Here is an 18,960-nt window from a genome sequence, read left to right as displayed (position 1 = left end):
GGAAGTCCTTGAGACGTCCCCTTTTACTCAACGCTCTCTTGTTGCTCACATGTTGTAGTTAGTAGTCTTCTTATCTTCTTAACCACAGATCATACAGCAAACGCGCCATTTTCACATATGCAGACACTGGTATGGTGCTGGATATAATGAATACGAGGTTGAAAAGTGGAGGAATTGACTTTTTAAGGGTTGGTTCAGCTTCCTATTGAAAACCTGATAATCATTGGTAATAATGTTAGTTTAGTATGGTATCATGCATCATGTGGCTCAGTGCTAGAATCCTGCTAGTGTAAGCATTGTTGACATTGTTCTTACTTCAATTTAGGGTTCTGAAATTCTGTTTTTGTGACGGTGAATAAGTAAATCCAGCTTTGCTCATAATGAACACAGACTTGCGCAATCACACACAGTACATATAGTTAATCAACTTTAGGGAATCAATAGTGAAATGTTAAAAGTCAGGTAATTAATAACCCCTTTGTGGGTTTAGATTTAGTCTTGCCTTTGGCAGGTGTGTTTGTGTGCGTTTGTGTGTGTGTATGTATGTGTCTATGCATGTGTGCATGCCTGCCTGTGTGCGAGTGTGTGTTTGTGGGGAGGGGGAGAGGGAGAGGGATAATTGTCACTGAAGATAACTGCCACTGAAATCAAGAATTGCACTCTATTGCACTCTGTAATACCTCCACATAAGATATCAATTACAAAGCATTTTTCTGTTTCAGCTCAGCAAGCGGCCTGTTTAGATTCGGCTGTTTTGGAATGTATTGATAGAATTGAGTATTGTGCAGTAGCTTGATACATATGTCCACTTGAAGTCTTTACAGATGCAGCGCCAGAGCGCTGAGAAATCAATAGGTGGGAATAAATACAACAAACCGTGTCTGCTCGGGATATATTAGATGATTCTACACTGAGTCAGGGGAAACATATTTATACTGAGTTAGCCAGCAGGTCAGGGGAAACTTATTTATACCGAGTTAGCCAGCGGGTCAGGGGAAACATATTTATACTGAGTTAGCCAGCAGGTCAGGGGAAACATATTTATACTGAGTTAGCCAGCAGGTCAGGGGAAACATATTTATACTGAGTTAGCCAGCAGGTCAGGGGAAACATATTTATACTGAGTTAGCCAGCAGGTTAGGGGAAAATTATTTATACTGAGTTAGCCAGCAGGTCAGGGGAAACATATTTATACTGAGTTAGCCAGCAGGTCAGGGGAAACATATTTATACTGAGTTAGCCAGCAGGTCAGGGGAAACGTATTTATACTGAGTTAGCCAGCAGGTCAGGGGAAAATTATTTATACTGAGTTAGCCAGCAGGTCAGGGGAAACGTATTTATACTGAGTTAGCCAGCAGGTCAGGGGAAAATTATTTATACTGAGTTAGCCAGCAGGTCAGGGGAAAATTATTTATACTGAGTTAGCCAGCAGGTCAGGGGAAAAAAATGTATGTCCCGGGTCCTCTGTAGCTCAGCTGGTAGAGCACGGCGCTTGTAACGCCAGGGTAGTGGGTTCGATCCCCGGGACCACCCATACACAAAAATGTATGCACGCATGACTGTAAGTCGCTTTGGATAAAAGCGTCTGCTAAATGGCATATTATTATTATTATTATACTGAGTTAGCCAGCAGGTCAGGGGAAACAAATGTATACTGAGTTAGCCAGCAGGTCAGGGGAAACACATTTATACTGAGTTAGCCAGCAGGTCAGGAGAAACGTATTTCTACTGAGTTAGCCAGCGGGTCAGGGGAAATGTATTTATACTGAGTTAGCCAGCAGGTCAGGGGAAACATATTTATACTGAGTTAGCCAGCAGGTCAGGGGAAACAAATGTATACTGAGTTAGCCAGCAGGTCAGGGGAAACATATTTATACTGAGTTAGCCAGCGGGTCACGGGGAAAGCATATTTATACTGAGTTAGCCAGCAGGTCACGGGGAAACATATTTATACTGAGTTAGCCAGCAGGTCAGGGGAAACATATTTATACTGAGTTAGCCAGCAGGTCAGGGGAAACAAATGTATACTGAGTTAGCCAGCAGGTCAGGGGAAACATATTTATACTGAGTTAGCCAGCAGGTCACGGGAAGCATATTTATACTGAGTTAGCCAGCAGGTCAGGGGAAACATATTTATACTGAGTTAGCCAGCAGGTCAGGGGAAACAAATGTATACTGAGTTAGCCAGCAGGTCAGGGGAAACATATCTTATACTGAGTTAGCCAGCAGGTCACGGGAAAGCATATTTATACTGAGTTAGCCAGCAGGTCAGGGAAACATATTTATACTGAGTTAGCCAGCAGGTCAGGGGAAACAAATGTATACTGAGTTAGCCAGCAGGTCAGGGGAAACACATTTATACTGAGTTAGCCAGCAGGTCAGGGGAAACGCATTTATACTGAGTTAGCCAGCAGGTCAGGGGAAGCATATTTATACTGAGTTAACCAGCAGGTCAGGGGAAACATATTTATACTGAGTTAGCCAGCAGGTCAGGGGAAACATATTTATACTGAGTTAGCCAGCAGGTCAGGGGAAGCATATTTATACTGAGTTAGCCAGCAGGTCAGGGGGAACATATTTATACTGAGTTAGCCAGCAGGTCAGGGGAAACATATTTATACTGAGTTAGCCAGCAGGTCAGGGGAAACAAATGTATACTGAGTTAGCCAGCAGGTCAGAGGAAACACATTTATACTAAGTTAGCTAGCAGGTCAGGGGAAACGCATTTATACTTAGTTAGCCAGCAGGTCAGGGGAAACGTGTATATATACTGAGTTAGCCAGCAGGTCAGGGGAAACGAATGTATACTGAGTTAGCCAGCAGGTCAGGGGAAACACATTTATACTGAGTTAGCTAGCAGGTCAGGGGAAACGCATTTATACTTAGTTAGCTAGCAGGTCAGGGGAAACGTGTATATATACTGAGTTAGCCAGCATGTCAGGAGAAACATATTTATACTGAGTTATGCAGCAGGTCAGGGGAAGCATATTTATACTGAGTTAGCCAGCGAAACATATTCATACTGCGTTAGCCAGCAGGTCAGGGAAAACATATTCATACTGCGTTAGCCAGCAGGTCAGGGAAAACATATTCATACTGCGTTAGCCAGCAGGTCAGGGAAAACATATTTATACTGAGTTAGCCAGCAGGTCAGGGGAAACATATTTATACTGAGTTAGCCAGCAGGTCAGGGGAAACATATTTATACTGAGTTAGCCAGCAGGTCAGGGGAGGGGAAACATATTTAATAAAGCCTGCCCTTTTCTTCTGTTAATAAGTTTGACGTTTTTTGACTGAGTGGCTTGCGAAAGTATTCACCCCCCTTGGCATTTTTCCTAATTTTGTTGCCTTACAACCTGGAATTAAAATTCTCCACAACTTTGTCCCTGACCTGTTTGGAGAGCTCCTTGGTCTTCATGGTGCCGCTTGCTTGGTGGTGCCCTTCGTTTAGTGGTGTTGCAGACTCTGGGGCCTTTCAGAACATGTGTATATATACTGAGATCATGTGACAGATCATGTGACACTTAGATTGCACACAGGTGGACTTTATTTAACTAATTATGTGACTTCTGAAGGTAATTGGTTGCACCAGATCTTATTTAGGGGCTTCATAGCAAACGGGGTGAATACATATGCACGCACCACCTTTCCGTTATTTTTTTTTTTCAATTGTTTGAGACTATTTTGTCCATTACATTACATCCAAATAAAAATCAATTTAAAGTACAGGTTGTAATGCCACAAAATAGGAAAAACGCCAAGGGGGATGAATACATTTGCAAGGCACTGTATCACTTGTTGAAGACTGAATTTCTGCAATGCTTTTAAAATGTTCACCTCTCTAGGCAAAGTCTTAAACGTTGACACAAAGCAGCTAAATGGCCACCCTTAGTGAAAGAAACAGGGTCTTGGCATCCTTACCCTGTATAGCTCAGGAATGGAGGACTTCCACAGCATCCTTACCCTGTATAGCTCAGGTATGGAGGACTTCCACAGCATCCTTACCCTGTATAGCTCAGGTATGGAGGACTTCCACAGCATCCTTACCCTGTATAGCTCAGGTATGGAGGACTTCCACAGCATCCTTACCCTGTATAGCTCAGGAATAGAGGACTTCCACAGCATCCTTACCCTGTATAGCTCAGGAATGGAGGACTTCCACAGCATCCTTGCCCTGTATAGCTCAGGAATGGAGGACTTCCACAGCATCCTTACCCTGTATAGCTCAGGTATGGAGGACTTCCACAGCATCCTTACCCTGTGTAGCTCAGGAATGGAGGACTTCCACAGCATCCTTACCCTGTATAGCTCAGGAATGGAGGACTTCCACAGCATCCTTACCCTGTATAGCTCAGGTATGGAGGACTTCCACAGCATCCTTACCCTGTGTAGCTCAGGAATGGAGGACTTCCACAGCATCCTTACCCTGTATAGCTCAGGAATGGAGGACTTCCACAGCATCCTTACCCTGTATAGCTCAGGTATGGAGGACTTCCACAGCATCCTTACCCTGTATAGCTCAGGAATGGAGGACTTCCACAGCATCCTTACCCTGTATAGCTCAGGAATGGAGGACTTCCATGGCATCCTTACCCTGTATAGCTCAGGTATGGAGGACTTCCACAGCATCCTTACCCTGTATAGCTCAGGAATGGAGGACTTCCACAGCATCCTTACCCTGTATAGCTCAGGAATGGAGGACTTCCACAGCATCATTACCCTGTATAGCTCACGTATGGAGGACTTCCACAACATCCTTACCCTGTATAGCTCAGGTATGGAGGACTTCCACAGCATCCTTACCCTGTATAGCTCAGGAATGGAGGACTTCCACAGCATCCTTACCCTGTATAGCTCAGGAATGGAGGACTTCCACAGCATCCTTACCCTGTATAGCTCAGGAATGGAGGACTTCCACAGCATCCTTACCCTGTATAGCTCGGGAATGGAGGACTTCCACAGCATCCTTACCCTGTATAGCTCGGGAATGGAGGACTTCCACAGCATCCTTACCCTGTATAGCTCAGGAATGGAGGACTTCCACAGCATCCTTACCCTGTATAGCTCAGGAATGGAGGACTTCCACAGCATCCTTACCCTGTATAGCTCAGGTATGGAGGACTTCCACAGCATCCTTACCCTGTATAGCTCAGGTATGGAGGACTTCCACAGCATCCTTACCCTGTATAGCTCAGGAATGGAGGACTTCCACAGCATCCTTACCCTGTATAGCTCAGGTATAGAGGACTTCCACAGCATCCTTACCCTGTATAGCTCAGGAATGGAGGACTTCCACAGCATCCTTGCCCTGTATAGCTCAGGAATGGAGGACTTCCACAGCATCCTTACCCTGTATAGCTCAGGTATGGAGGACTTCCACAGCATCCTTACCCTGTATAGCTCAGGTATGGAGGACTTCCACAGCATCCTTACCCTGTATAGCTCAGGAATGGAGGACTTCCACAGCATCCTTACCCTGTATAGCTCAGGAATGGAGGACTTCCACAGCATCCTTACCCTGTATAGCTCAGGTATGGAGGACCTCCACAGCATCCTTACCCTGTATAGCTCAGGTATGGAGGACTTCCACAGCATCCTTACCCTGTATAGCTCAGGTATGGAGGACTTCCACAGTACCATGTTTTACCCCAGCCTCTCCAGCTCAGTCCCCCCTGTCCCATGTTTTACCCCCAGCCTCTCCAGCTCAGTCCCCCTGTCCCATGTTTTACCCCCAGCCTCTCCAGCTCAGGTCTCACCTGTCCCGTGTTTTACCCCAGCCTCTCCAGCTCAGTCCCCCCTGTCCCATGTTTTACCCCCAGCCTCTCCAGCTCAGTCCCCCCGGTCCCATGTTTTACCCCAGCCTCTCCAGCTCAGTCCCACCTGTCCCAGACCATCACTCCCTTGTTTGCTTCTATCTGTACAGTGTACAGGGGGAGGAAAACCCTTCCAGCTCCCTCCTTCTCCCCCTCCTCCCCCTCCTCCTACTCCTCAGGGAGAAGGGCACCGGCAGCCAAGTTACAAGTCGTGCTGGGCTAGAGTTTCCATTTCCTCTGTGATGTCAGTGGGATCTGTCTGTCACACTGGTGTGATTCAGTCCAGTTCACCTCACAGCTCCGCATCTGCCGACCAGCCCCCGTAAAATTCCCAGTATTGAGTACATTCACTGGTGCATAGCTGGGGGAGTTTCATTTCATAGCGCACAAATTACATCCACTCAATACTTTTACTGAGAGAGACATTGTGTTTTTAACCCCAAAAACAAAATCAATAAAAGCATGTGAATGTATTTTAGGGAAAGTGCAGATTTTTAGATACTCCAATGAGAGAGAGAGAGAGAGAGAGAGAGAGAGAGAGAGAGAGAGAGAGAGAGAGAGAGAGAGAGAGAGAGAGAGAGAGAGAGAGAGAGAGAGAGAGAGAGAGAGAGAGAGAGAGAGAGAGAGAGAGAGAGAGAGAGAGAGAGAGAGAGAGAGAGAGAGAGAGAGAGAGAGAGAGAGAGAGAGAGAGAGAGAGAGAGAGAGAGAGAGAGAGAGGAGATAGCGAGAGAGGAGATAGCGAGAGAGGAGATAGCGAGAGAGGAGATAGCGGAAGAGAAAAAGATACTTGCCAAGATGGCCTCTTTCTCTGTTCTTATTCATCCACTAGTGTATGACTGCAGCTAATCTTGTACAGACAGATACATCTGGACTTGCACAAAAATATGACTGCGCGTGTGCGTGCGGACCTATCTGTGTGGTGGGGGGGATTCCCTCAAGTGCAATTCCCTCAAATATCATACTCTGCTTAATCAATTTATAGATATCATTCTTATTCTCATGGCAAAAAACAATGTGTCAAAGGTTAAATACATTTCTAAGCAACAAAGGGGACAAGACACAAAAATAATTTAAATAACTGTTAGACATAGTTAGTTTTCTAAATTGGAAGAAAATGATGTTACCTTGATAACTGTTCCTTAATTGAATTAAATCTATTAAATTACTTTGCCTTTTCATCACTCTAATAAACAGTATTCAACAGTTTTGTGTAATAATAATTGCTAATAGTATGAAAAATGTATGCACTCACTAAATGTAAGTCGCTCTGGATAAGAGCTTCTGTAAATGACAAAACATTTTTAAAAATGTAATACTTTAAAATTATGGCGGTAATTGAGTGATACATGTTTAAACACACACCTTAATTAAACCATCTCATTATTCCTAGGTGTGCAACTTGTTACAGTTAGAGGGACTGGTAAGAGATCATGAATACATCATGAATATAAACAAAACTATCTTTCCCCGAGTATACATTTACATATATACAGTGTACAGTATATAGACTGTAAAAGTCTGCACTTTAGCTGATAATGTGCAGCTTATTTTAAACTTAAAATAATACTTTGTTGAACAGAATTTAACTTAAAAAAATAAAAAATAATTTGACTTTTTTATATATCAGTGATAAGTCTGACCCTAAACCCAGAGTGCAGGGCCCAGGGGGGTCTCAGACCACCTGAATGAGACATGATTCCCCCTAAATGCAACAAAGTCAAACTTTGGGGGGTTCTCTAAAGAATGCTAATTTAACCATTCTTCTATTTGTTTAAAATGCTGTTGGTACCGATACAGTGGTAAATATTAAAATAAAAGCTTATTCCTAATTAAACAAATATCTGGCAAATGATAGTCTGCTGTGATAACGTGTTACAGCCAGGGAACGTCTAAAGAAGAACCCGTCACTCTGCGACGCCACCAATCCTCACACTACGTCCCTGGGTCAGCCAATGATCAACTGTCGGTTTTCGGTCGACATAAATATTTGTGTTTGCTGTCAGTGAGGTCGGGAAGAGGAGAGGATATCGATTTATGTTGAATGCAGACCTTCCTTTGTGTGTGTGAGATGTTGCTGCATTCAGCAGTGAGGGAGTGAATAACAGAAAGAAAGAAAGAAAGAAAGAAAGAAAGAAAGAAAGAAAGAGAGAGAGAGAGAGAGAGAGAGAGAGAGAGAGAAAGAGAGAGAGGAGAGAGGAGAGAGAGAGAGAGAGAGAGAGAGTTACAACACTGTATATATAAATAATATGACATTTGAAATGTCTTTATTCTTTTGAAACTTCTGAGTGTAATGTTTACTGTTAATATTTATTATTTATTTCATTTTACTATCTACTTCACTTGCTTTGGCAATGTTAACACACGTTTCCCATGCCAATAAGCCCTTAAATTGAGAGAGAGAGAGAGAGAGAGAGAGAGAGAGAGAGAGAGAGAGAGAGAGAGAGAGAGAGAGAGAGAGAGAGAGAGAGAGAAGGAGAGAGGGAGAAGGAGAAAGAAAGGGAGAGAGGAGAGAGAGAGAGAGAGAGAGAGAGAGAGAGAGTTACAACACTGTATATATAAATAATATGACATTTGAAATGTCTTTATTCTTTTGAAACTTCTGAGTGTAATGTTTACTGTTAATATTTATTATTTATTTCATTTTACTATCTACTTCACTTGCTTTGGCAATGTTAACACACGTTTCCCATGCCAATAAAGCCCTTAAATTGAGAGAGAGAGAGAGAGAGAGAGAGAGAGAGAGAGAGAGAGAGAGAGAGAGAGAGAGAGAAAAGAGAGAGAGAGAGAGAGAGAGAGAGAGAGAGAGAGAGAGAGAGCTGTTTGTATGCTCATTTTAAAGGGTCATAAAATGTGATTGTGTCTGTTTCTGGAAGGACTGGCCGTGGAGGAGGCTCTGTCTTTATCACTCACCATAACTCCCCTCTAATAAAAACGGAAAACAACCACTGTGTCTCAGGTTGCACACTTGTCCGTTTGTTTAGTTTTCTGGGCTAGGAGGAAAACAGTTGTTTTATGTTGAAGAAAACTGCTCTGTGCTAGCCCAAAGGATAGATGCTTTGGCTGAGATGTAAACAGTTCAGAGAAGCCTGCAGAGACTACACAAACAAACACACACACACACACATACACACACACCATGGTTTACGTTAGGAAAATGTGGCGCTGGACATTTGACTGGCAGCATTTAAATTCACCGGACATTTGAGAAATGTACCGGACCCACAGTGCTCAGAATGACAGAAATCACATTTAGATTACGGTAATTCCTATTAACAGAACATGCAAGTCGAGGTTGCAAAGATCCTAGCACATTAGAGGTCCTTCTTTCCAAATTCTGATGCGTACTTTGAAGATGCTAGAACAGTGGTTCCAGCACTTTTTTCAGTTACTGTACCACCAACTGAGTTTTTCTCAGCCCGGAGTACCCCTTACAGTAAGTACCCACTCATGTGCATTTTATAATAATAATAATAATAATAATATGGCACTTAGCAGACATTTTTATCCAAAGTGACTTACAGTCATGCGTGCATAAATTTTTGTGTATGGGTGGTCCCGGGGATCGAACCCACTACCCTGGCATTACAAGCGCCGTGCTCTACCAGCTGAGCTACAGAGGACCACAGTAGGCCTATGGTGAGCTACAGTAGGCCTATGGTCTCATGAGTTTTCTCAAGTACCCCCTGTGGATAGACTAAGTAACCCCCCAGTACCCCTGGTTGGGAACCACTGTGTTAGAATAACTGTCCACATTTACTTAAAAAAAATTTATAAAAACTTTTCCTCAGCCAAGAAGACAAGTATTGAACAGCAACATCACTAGCCTATGTCAATCTACTATCTCCCATAGTAGAAAAGTTGACCTATTCTATTGGTCAGCTTGTCGAAAAAGAAATGGCCTATTCCAAAACAAACTCTGGGACAGTAGTGGGACGATAGATCCTAATTTCATCCAACCAATAGGCCTCGGCTACATTAAAGAAATGTTAAAAAGCAACGAGTCTGATGCAACAGATCAGAACGTTTAGCTTCAAATGTTGATCAACTATTATTTATTCACATTATATAATCACAGCAATGCATACAAGGCAGTAGGCTACGCGCGAATGTTCGTTCCATAATGCAATTAGTGGGAAAACACAGTTGTCAAAAGGGCACTGCACATCAAATCAAATCAAATCTAATATTATTTGTCACATACATGTGTTTAGCAGATGTTATTGCGGGTGTAGCGAAATGCTTGTGCTTCTAGCTCCGACAGTCATTAAAACTCGTTTTTCAACCACTCCACAAATTTCTTGTTAACAAACTATAGTTTTGGCAAGTCGGTTAGGACATCTACTTTGTGCATGACACGAGTAATTTTTCCAACAATTGTTTACAGACAGATTATTTCACTTGTAATTCACTGTATCACAATTCCAGTGGGTCAGAAGTTTACATACACTAAGTTGACTGTGCCTTTAAACAGCTTGGAAAATTCCAGAAAATGATGTCATGGCTTTAGAAGCTTCTGATAGGCTAATTGACATCATTTGAGTCAATTGGAGGTGTACCTGTGGATGTATTTCAAGGCCTACCTTCAAACTCAGTGCCACTTTGCTTGACATCATGGGAAAATCAAAGAAATCAGCCAAGACCTCAGAAAAAACTCCTTGGGGAGCAATTTCCAAACGCCTGAAGGTACCACGTTCATCTGTACAAACAATAGTACGCAAGTATAAACACCATGGGACCACACAGCCGTCATACCGCTCAGGAAGGAGACGTGTTCTGTCTCCTAGAGATGAACGTACTTTGGTGTGAAAAGTGCAAATCATTCCCAAAACAACAGCAAAGGACCTTGTGAAGATGCTGGAGGAAACAGGTACAAAAGTATCTATAAAACAAGTCCTATATCGACATAACCTGAAATGCCGCTCAGCAAGGAAGAAGCCACTGATCCAAAACCGCCATAAAAAAGACAGACTACGGTTTGCAACTGCACATGGGGACAAAGATCATACTCTTTGGAGAAATGTCCTCTGGTCTGATGAAACAGAAATAGAACTGTTGGGCCATAATGACCATTGTTATGTTTGGAGGAAAAAGGGGGTTCCTGCAAGCCAAAGAACACCATCCCAACCGTGAAGCACGGGGGTGGCAGCATCATGCTGTGGGGGTGCTTTGCTGCAGGAGGGACTGGTGCACTTCACAAAATAGATGGCATCATGAGGAAGGAAAATTATGTGGATATATTGCAGCAACATCTCAAGACATCAGTCAGGAAATTGAAGCTTGGTCGCAAATGGGTCTTCCAAATGAACAATGACCCTAAGCACACTTCAAAGGTTGTGGCAAAATGGCTAAAGGACAACAAAGTCAAGGTATTGGAGTGGCCATCCCAAAGCCCTGACCTCAATCCTATAGAAAATTTGTGGGCAGAACTGAAAAAACGTGTGCGAGCAAGGAGACCTACAAACCTGACTCAGTTACACAAGCTCAGACAGGAGGAATGGGCCAAAATTCACCCAACTTATTGTGGGAAGCTTGTGGAAGGCTACCCGAAACGTTTGACCCAAGTTAAACAATTTAAAGGCAATGCTTCCAAATACAAATTGAGTGTATGTAAACTCTGACCCACTGGGAATGTGATGAAATAAATAAAAGCTGAAATAAATCATTCTCTCTACTATTATTCTGACATTTCACATTCTTAAATTAAAATTGTGATCCTAACTGACCTAAAACAGGGAATTTTTCTAGGATTAAATGTCAGGAACTGTGAAAAACTGAGTTTAAATGTATTTGGCTAAGGTGTATGTAAACTTCCGACTTCAACTGTATACCCAATACACACAAATCTAAGTAAGGAATGGAATTTAAGAATATATACATATATGGACAAGCAATGACAGAGCGGCATGGACTAAGATACAGTAGAATATTATAGAATACATTATATACATATGAGATGAGTAATTCAAGATATGTTAAACATGATTAATGTGACTAGTGTTCCATTTCTTAAAGTGGCCAGTGATTTCAATAGGCAGCAGCAGCCTCTAATGTGCTAGTGATGGCTATTTAACAGTCTGATGGCCTTGAGATAGAAGCTGTTTTTCATTCTCTCTGTCCCAGCTTTGATGCACCTGTACTGACCTCGCCTTCTGGATGATAGTGGGGTGAACAGGCAGTGGCTTGGGTGGTTGATGTCCTTGATGATCTTTTTGGCCTTCCTGTGACATCGGGTGCTGTAGGTGTCCTGGAGGGCGGGTAGTTTGCCCCCGGTAATGCGTTCGGCAGACCGCACCACTCTCTGGAGAGCCCTGCGGTTGTAGGCGGTGCAGTTTCCGTACCAGGCGGTGATACAGCCCGACAGGATGCTCTCAATTGTGCATCTGTAAAAGTTTGTGAGGGTTTTAGGTGCCAAGACACATTTCTTCAGACTCCTGAGGTTGAAGAGGCCCTGTTGCGCCTTCTTCACCACACTGTCTGCGTGGGTGGACCATTTCAGTTTGTCAGTGATGTGTACGCCAAGGAACTTGAAGCTTTCCACCTTCTCCACTGCGGTCCCGTCGATGTGGATAGAGGGGTGCACCCTCTGCTGTTTCCTGAAGTCCACGATCATATCCTTTGTTTTGTTGACGTTGAGTGAGAGGTTATTTTCCTGGCACCACACTCCCAGAGCCCTCACCTCCTCCCTGTAGGCGGTCTCATCATTGTTGGTAATCAAGCCTACTACTGTTGTGTCGTCTGCAAACTTGATGATTGAGTTGGCGAGTGGTTTCATGTGACAGACATGAAAATATCTGTTAGAAACTAATACGCAACAACTAGCATTGGTTGCTAATATGACTAGGATTGTGCCTTTTAGCAACTGGACAATGAAAGTTGATAAAAAATAATTGCCTCCACGGATATGCTCTGATTTTGGCTAGGCTACTTTGAAGCAAGGTAAGACATGCCTCACAATATGTAGTAAAATGTTCAGGTTTCAAATAATTAAGTATATGTTTTCAAAATGCATACTGCCTCCAGCTCATTGCAAAGTGGTGTGTGACTCGCTGACGTCGCCTGCCTTCCGTTGCCCTGGATACTGTTTGAGATGATGTAGCTGCAGTTCTCACGATGTCTGACAGATTTTCTGCCCAAAGGTTCTGTATCTGTATGCTTTACACGTGTGATAAATAAGGTACATAACGAATATACTGTACACACACGCCGATTTAATTCCACTCAATTATGCAAATGAACGTATATACTGATAAGCATGACTAGTCAAAATGTAGTTCCATCTAACTGTAAGTCGCTATGGATAAATGACTAAAATGTAAATGTAAAAATGTGCAGAGCTGTGTAGTAGTGGTAACACTCCCCGGGATAAGTCACCCGATTTCAATGAATTCATTACTGTCTAAATAAAGTGCTTCGAGATTCTTTATGTAATGAATAGCGCTATAAAAGTTTAATAAATAATAATAATAATAATTATTATTATTATTATTATTAAATAAAGCGAGAAACCCTGAGTATATATAAAACAGAATATTACCTACAGTGTTGACCAAGCCAGTATTCATTTCCTGATGATGTTGTCTCCCACTCTTTCCCCCTGCCTGTCCATGCTTTCTCATTGTTAAGACTGTCCCTCCTTTATTAACCCTTCCATTGTCTGCTCCCTGTAGGAGAGTTCACGGCTGCTGCCGGTGCCGCCACTGCAGCTTCACGGCCTCAGACACCTTGTCACTGCTGGATCACTTCAACACGGCCCACTGCCAAGAGACCTCTGCCTCCTCCTCTCATCTCTCCGCTTCCTCCGTCACCACCAACGGCTGCTCCGCCACCACCCCCTCCACCCTCAGCATCAAGGAGGAGAGCAAGGGCGACCTCAAGCTCTACAATCTGGTTCCCCCGGAGGGCCGTGCCGCCGAGGCAGGGCCCGGGGCCGAGGGGGTGAAGAGCGAGGCCCTGGACGAGAAGGAGGCCCAGGGGTCCAAGGGCTGGATGGAGGCCAGAGAGGCCCAGGTCCAAGCCCACGCAGCAGGCCTGGTGTGGGTGCCTAAGGAGCGGGCCGGGGACGTCTTGATGGGTAGTCCGGCCCAGTTCCCCCAGGGCGGCCTGAGTCTACTCAACGCCGTGGCTGCCTCCCAGGAGCACCACCAGAAGCAGAAGGGGGGGTCGGCGGTGCTCAGGGACTCCCCAGGCCTGGTGTTCAGTCTGGGGGGGGTCGACACCAAGGCCTTCCTTCCAGGACAGACTCCCGGTGGGGCTGACAAGTCTGGGCATCTGGCGCAGCAGTACTCCTCACCCACCGAAGGCAAGGCCAAGGAGGAGTCCCAGTCACTCCTACGGGTAAGACAACTCTCCACTCTCTCCCCTTCCTCACCCTCGCTCCTGTCTTGTTTCTTCAATCCACTACCCATTTGTATTCATGAAAAAACAGCCTGTTTTGGACTACATTGTCCTGTGTTTTAATGGCCTACATTCTGCTTCTGTGCTCTGCTGGAGGTCACTGCAGTGCAGAGAGAGAGGACCAATGGTGGAACTCAGAGTTGTGCCACACCAGAGATCCTCTATTATGTTCCCATCCCTCACATACCTCACATCCTTAGTGTCTCGCTCTAGTCTCCCACCATGTTTATCACACACACACACACACACACACACACACACACACAGCACAGCACAGCTCAGCAATTTTGTATTGAATGTCTCGCAGGTTCATTTGGCTTTGGAGTTAATGTTCTTCTTGCTGTCCATCTGTTCTGGTGATGCCAACGGGTCTTTAGCCCTCATGGACAGCCCACTTTGTGGATCTGACATCGGCGTTTGACTCCCAGGCTGTCAATCAGTGGATAGTTAACAAGACAGCGGCCATCTTGAAGGACTCCTCCTTCTTCACAATGACTTGGAGACTTGACAGCAGAGAAAACTTTGAGTCATCATCCTTCACCTCACACACTGTGAGAGAGGAGATCACAGAGATTAGCAGCAGTATCTGGCGTATGTGTTTGCGTGCTTGTGTGTGTTAGCGTGCGTGTGTCTGTCTGTGTGTGCGTGTTCTGTGTTTATACTGTACACACCTCCTGGAGATTTACTGCTAACTCAGAGGCTTCAGAATCGGGATACTTGCCACAAAATGCCAACTGGCCCCATTCAGTCATGCTTAGTGAGTTTTTAAATATCTACAAAACAGTGTTTAAAGTCAGAGATAAGACTGGCGGTGCAGGCTATTTTGGGGGGCTTGTCTGTAGTTCTAAAGGTGTGGAGAGAACAGACTGCCTTAGAATTCACCATTAGCAGAAGACAAGTGCCTCAAAAAGGGACCTTTTATGAAATTTCATGTGACGCCTTCACAACAACAGCCATCTGACATTGAGCTAGAATTGGGTTCCATTTGAAATATCTTCTCCCCAAGGTCAGGCAATTGTATATATTTCAGTGTGGATCCAACGGCTTCACGACATGTTCTTATGTCTTCTCAAAGTGTGCTAGCCACAGTATGTGAGCGGAGCTGGAGCGGAGCGAGGAGCGGAGCGTGTCCAATTTGACTGGAGCGCGGAGAGAGATTCCCAAAGGCTGGAGCTTCGGCCTTCTCGCCCCGCTCCAATTTTCCTCCAGTAGCGCTCACTTCACGAGCTCAGGGCTTGCCCGGCCCAGCATGCATTTGTAGTCTACTTGTGTGTTGCTATAGCCCCTTGCTTTAGCTACTGTCATGGAGTTCGCTAAATATTTTCATAAAGAAACTGATAAAAACACACAGGTGCTAAATCAAGGTGACTTACAAAGATGAGGACCAAGAGCAAGAGAGGGAGTGTGGTGATGTAGTGTCCACAACTAAAGAATCACTGTGGAATCTGAAAAGACACGTATCCTGAAAGCATGATGGGGTACTTATTACTACGTGCACATGCTAAAAGAAAGGAACGAGGTGGGTAGATAATTAAGTGTGTCATTGTAGCAAAGTATTTATACACTAAAAATCAGATCTCTTAAAAGAGGCCATCATTGATTTTGGCCCAATAGGCCTGGCATATTCCCACGTTCAAGGAGCTTTCCGTTTTGATTGAGTTATTTTGTCTTAAAACCTTTAGGCCTACCTATAGAAAAATGAAAAAAACAACTCTGCATCTCTGCCCAGCCTGGCGAGAGTGGCCTAAAGGGTGTTTAGCGTCCCCAGTGGCTCTGCAAGCGCGGAGAATCTCCGCTGCTGGCCTGACTCAAGGCGCGGTCGCATGAGCCTGAAGCCAGAGACTGGACAAACTCGTGTTTCTAAAAATGAATTCAAAGGCACTAATAAGTCATTTTTCATTTAATTTGTTTTTAATTCTAAGTAATTCACAGCCTATATGCACAATTTATAGACTATAATGATTGAATACAACAAAATGTTGTTTAAATGCTGAGTGCTTTGTGTCTATAGCCTGAAAATAATTGAAATAATAATTTAGCCTCCCTGTCTGGCTCCTGGCCTATTCAGAGTGTTTATATGCTGTTTAATATGACATGTAGCCTATTTGAAATTATGTGAGCTTCTTACGTTCACCTTTTCATGTTTATTCAACTACTTTTCATTCAAATCCATATGGTTTTGTTTCAATGCTTCAAAACCAAATGGTTGGTTCAGGTAGTCACAAAAATAGATGGGTTTTGGTTAAATTGCGATTTTAATGAGAGGAGCAAATTTGTAGAGGCAGTTTATTTTCCTGTGAGCGCGGAGCAGTTTTTAGCGGAGCGGTTGAAAAGGACGTGGAGCGCCGGAGCACCGCTCCGTGAGCGATGAGCGGGATTTCCGACCACTCAACTCCGCTCTGGTGCTAGCGTTTACTTTGAGCTGGACTGGACAGAGGGAGGATGTGGCGGCAGGTTATCCCACGAAGCTCTGACATCATCTGCTCCCATCTGCTGTGCTTCACCCACGTTTTAATCAACCTCAATGACACAGAACATTGAGAAAATGTTGGCTTCCCGTGGGGACCATCCAGAATGTATCATTGACTGATGTAACGAATTGGCAACAAAAAAAAGAAGAGTACACATTTTTTTTTTTAAACACACTTTGGCTCTCAACATCAGAACTGGACTGTGTGGATATGAATGATGGGCTTTCGTGTGTTGTTCAGTCTCTCTTAGTCTATCTAGGTTGTCTTTGGCATTTCTCTTTTTCTTTGTTGTCTTTCTGGATAGTTCTGGGTTGGGGAGACATTAGCAGCCCTGGCTGCGTTGGCAGACGCCAGGCTCGGGTGTGGCAAGGTTGTGCGCAGCGTGGTTAAGTCATTATCTAAGGCGTGTCGATGCAGTGTGTGGAAGGATCAGGGCGGGGGCGGAGATTAGACCATAACCTTTAGGAAATGTTGAATAAGAATTTTTTGGGTTCAGCTCAGGCTTAAAGGGATTCAGAAGGACTCTGAGGTTTCTAGTGTTGATCGTCACAATATTTTCTGAGTTACCATGACTTAGTTTATGAGTCATCCATCGCCTAGAGTTTTTACAAGGGGTAAAAGTATAGTATAGTACTCTTCTTTCTCAAATTCCCTTCATATTCTCAGGTTTTAATCTGTGACATGGGTTGCTCTGTGTCTCAACATTAGTTACAGATTACAGCTTTTTATTTGGGGAAGATACGTCATGAGAGTGAAGAGGAGGAAGGATTTTAACTGGTGTAAAGTTTTTTTTTTCAAAAGCCACATCAACGCCACAATTAATACTTACATGATTGCATTTACAATGACATCATTCATTGCCATTATTTACAATTGCATCAATATGACATCAATACTTTTATCACTAATCTGGATAATTTATCCCAGTTGCCTTTCCTCTCTGGTTGGCTGAACCACAGTGACAATTAAACTCTGGTGGCCTTTAGGATGACTAAAGCTTACTACAAGCTCTACACAGATTCGGAGCGTTGCTATGGCGTTTTACGTCACATTGTAATACATAGCGGTTTTACATCCTGAAAATTGAGACGTGCCGTATCATTCCTTCCGCAGCCGTGGGGGGCAGTGTTGTCGCTTGGTTCATTGATCTGATCTATAGGCTATATACAGTGGGGGGAAAAAAAGTATTTAGTCAGCCACCAATTGTGCAAGTTCTCCCACCTTAAAAAGATGAGAGAGGCCTGTAATTTTCATCATAGGTACACGTCAACTATGACAGACAACTTGAGAAAAAAAAAAATCCAGAAAATCACATTGTAGGATTTTTAATGAATTTATTTGCAAATTATGGTGGAAAATAAGTATTCGGTCACCTACAAACAAGCAAGATTTCTGGCTCTCACAGACCTGTAACTTCTTCTTTAAGAGGCTCCTCTGTCCTCCACTCGTTACCTGTATTAATGGCACCTGTTTGAACTTGTTATCAGTATAAAAGACACCTGTCCACAACCTCAAACAGTAACACTCCAAACTCCACTATGGCCAAGACCAAAGAGCTGTCAAAGGACACCAGAAACAAAATTGTAGACCTGCACCAGGCTGGGAAGACTGAATCTGCAATAGGTAAGCAGCTTGGTTTGAAGAAATCAACTGTGGGAGCAATTATTAGGAAATGGAAGACATACAAGACCACTGATAATCTCCCTCGATCTGGGGCTTTCAGCATGACAATGATCCCAAACACACCGCCCGGGCAACGAAGGAGTGGCTTCGTAAGAAACATTTCAAGGTCCTGGAGTGGCCTAGCCAGTCTCCCGATCTCAATCCCATAGAAAATCTTTGGAGGGAGTTGAAAGTCCGTGTTGCCCAGCGACAGCCCCAAAACATCACTGCCCTAGAGGAGATCTGCATGGAGGTATGGGCCAAAATACCAGCAACAGTGTGTGAAAACCTTGTGAAGACTTACAGAAAACGTTTGACCTGTGTCATTGCCAACAAAGGGTATATAACAAAGTATTGAGAAACTTTTGTTATTGACCAAATACTTATTTTCCACCATCATTTGCAAATAAATTCATTAAAAATCCTACAATGTGATTTTCTGGATTTTCTTTCCTCATTTTGTCTGTCATAGTTGACGTGTACCTATGATGAAAATTACAGGCCTCTCTCATCTTTTTAAGTGGGAGAACTTGCACAATTGGTGGCTGACTAAATACTTTTTTCCCCCACTGTAGGCTATTCATCAAAGTAGACTATTTTGCATTGATAACCAAATGTAA

General features: G+C 43.8%; 1 protein-coding gene across 1 annotated transcript in view; it reads left to right on the top strand.

Moving 5' to 3' along the window:
- LOC121585807 (zinc finger transcription factor Trps1-like) overlaps positions 1 to 18,960 on the top strand; it is a 192,799-nt gene that overhangs the window by 54,426 nt on the left and 119,413 nt on the right. Inside the window, exon 5 of the mRNA XM_045226583.1 lies at positions 13,481 to 14,147. Within this exon, the coding sequence (XP_045082518.1) occupies positions 13,481 to 14,147 (667 nt within the window). The remainder of the gene's footprint in view (positions 1 to 13,480; positions 14,148 to 18,960) is intronic.

This window comes from Coregonus clupeaformis, chromosome 17 (assembly GCF_020615455.1).
Source record: "Coregonus clupeaformis isolate EN_2021a chromosome 17, ASM2061545v1, whole genome shotgun sequence".
NCBI lineage: Eukaryota > Metazoa > Chordata > Actinopteri > Salmoniformes > Salmonidae > Coregonus > Coregonus clupeaformis.
This window is presented reverse-complemented; position numbering and strand designations above follow the sequence as displayed.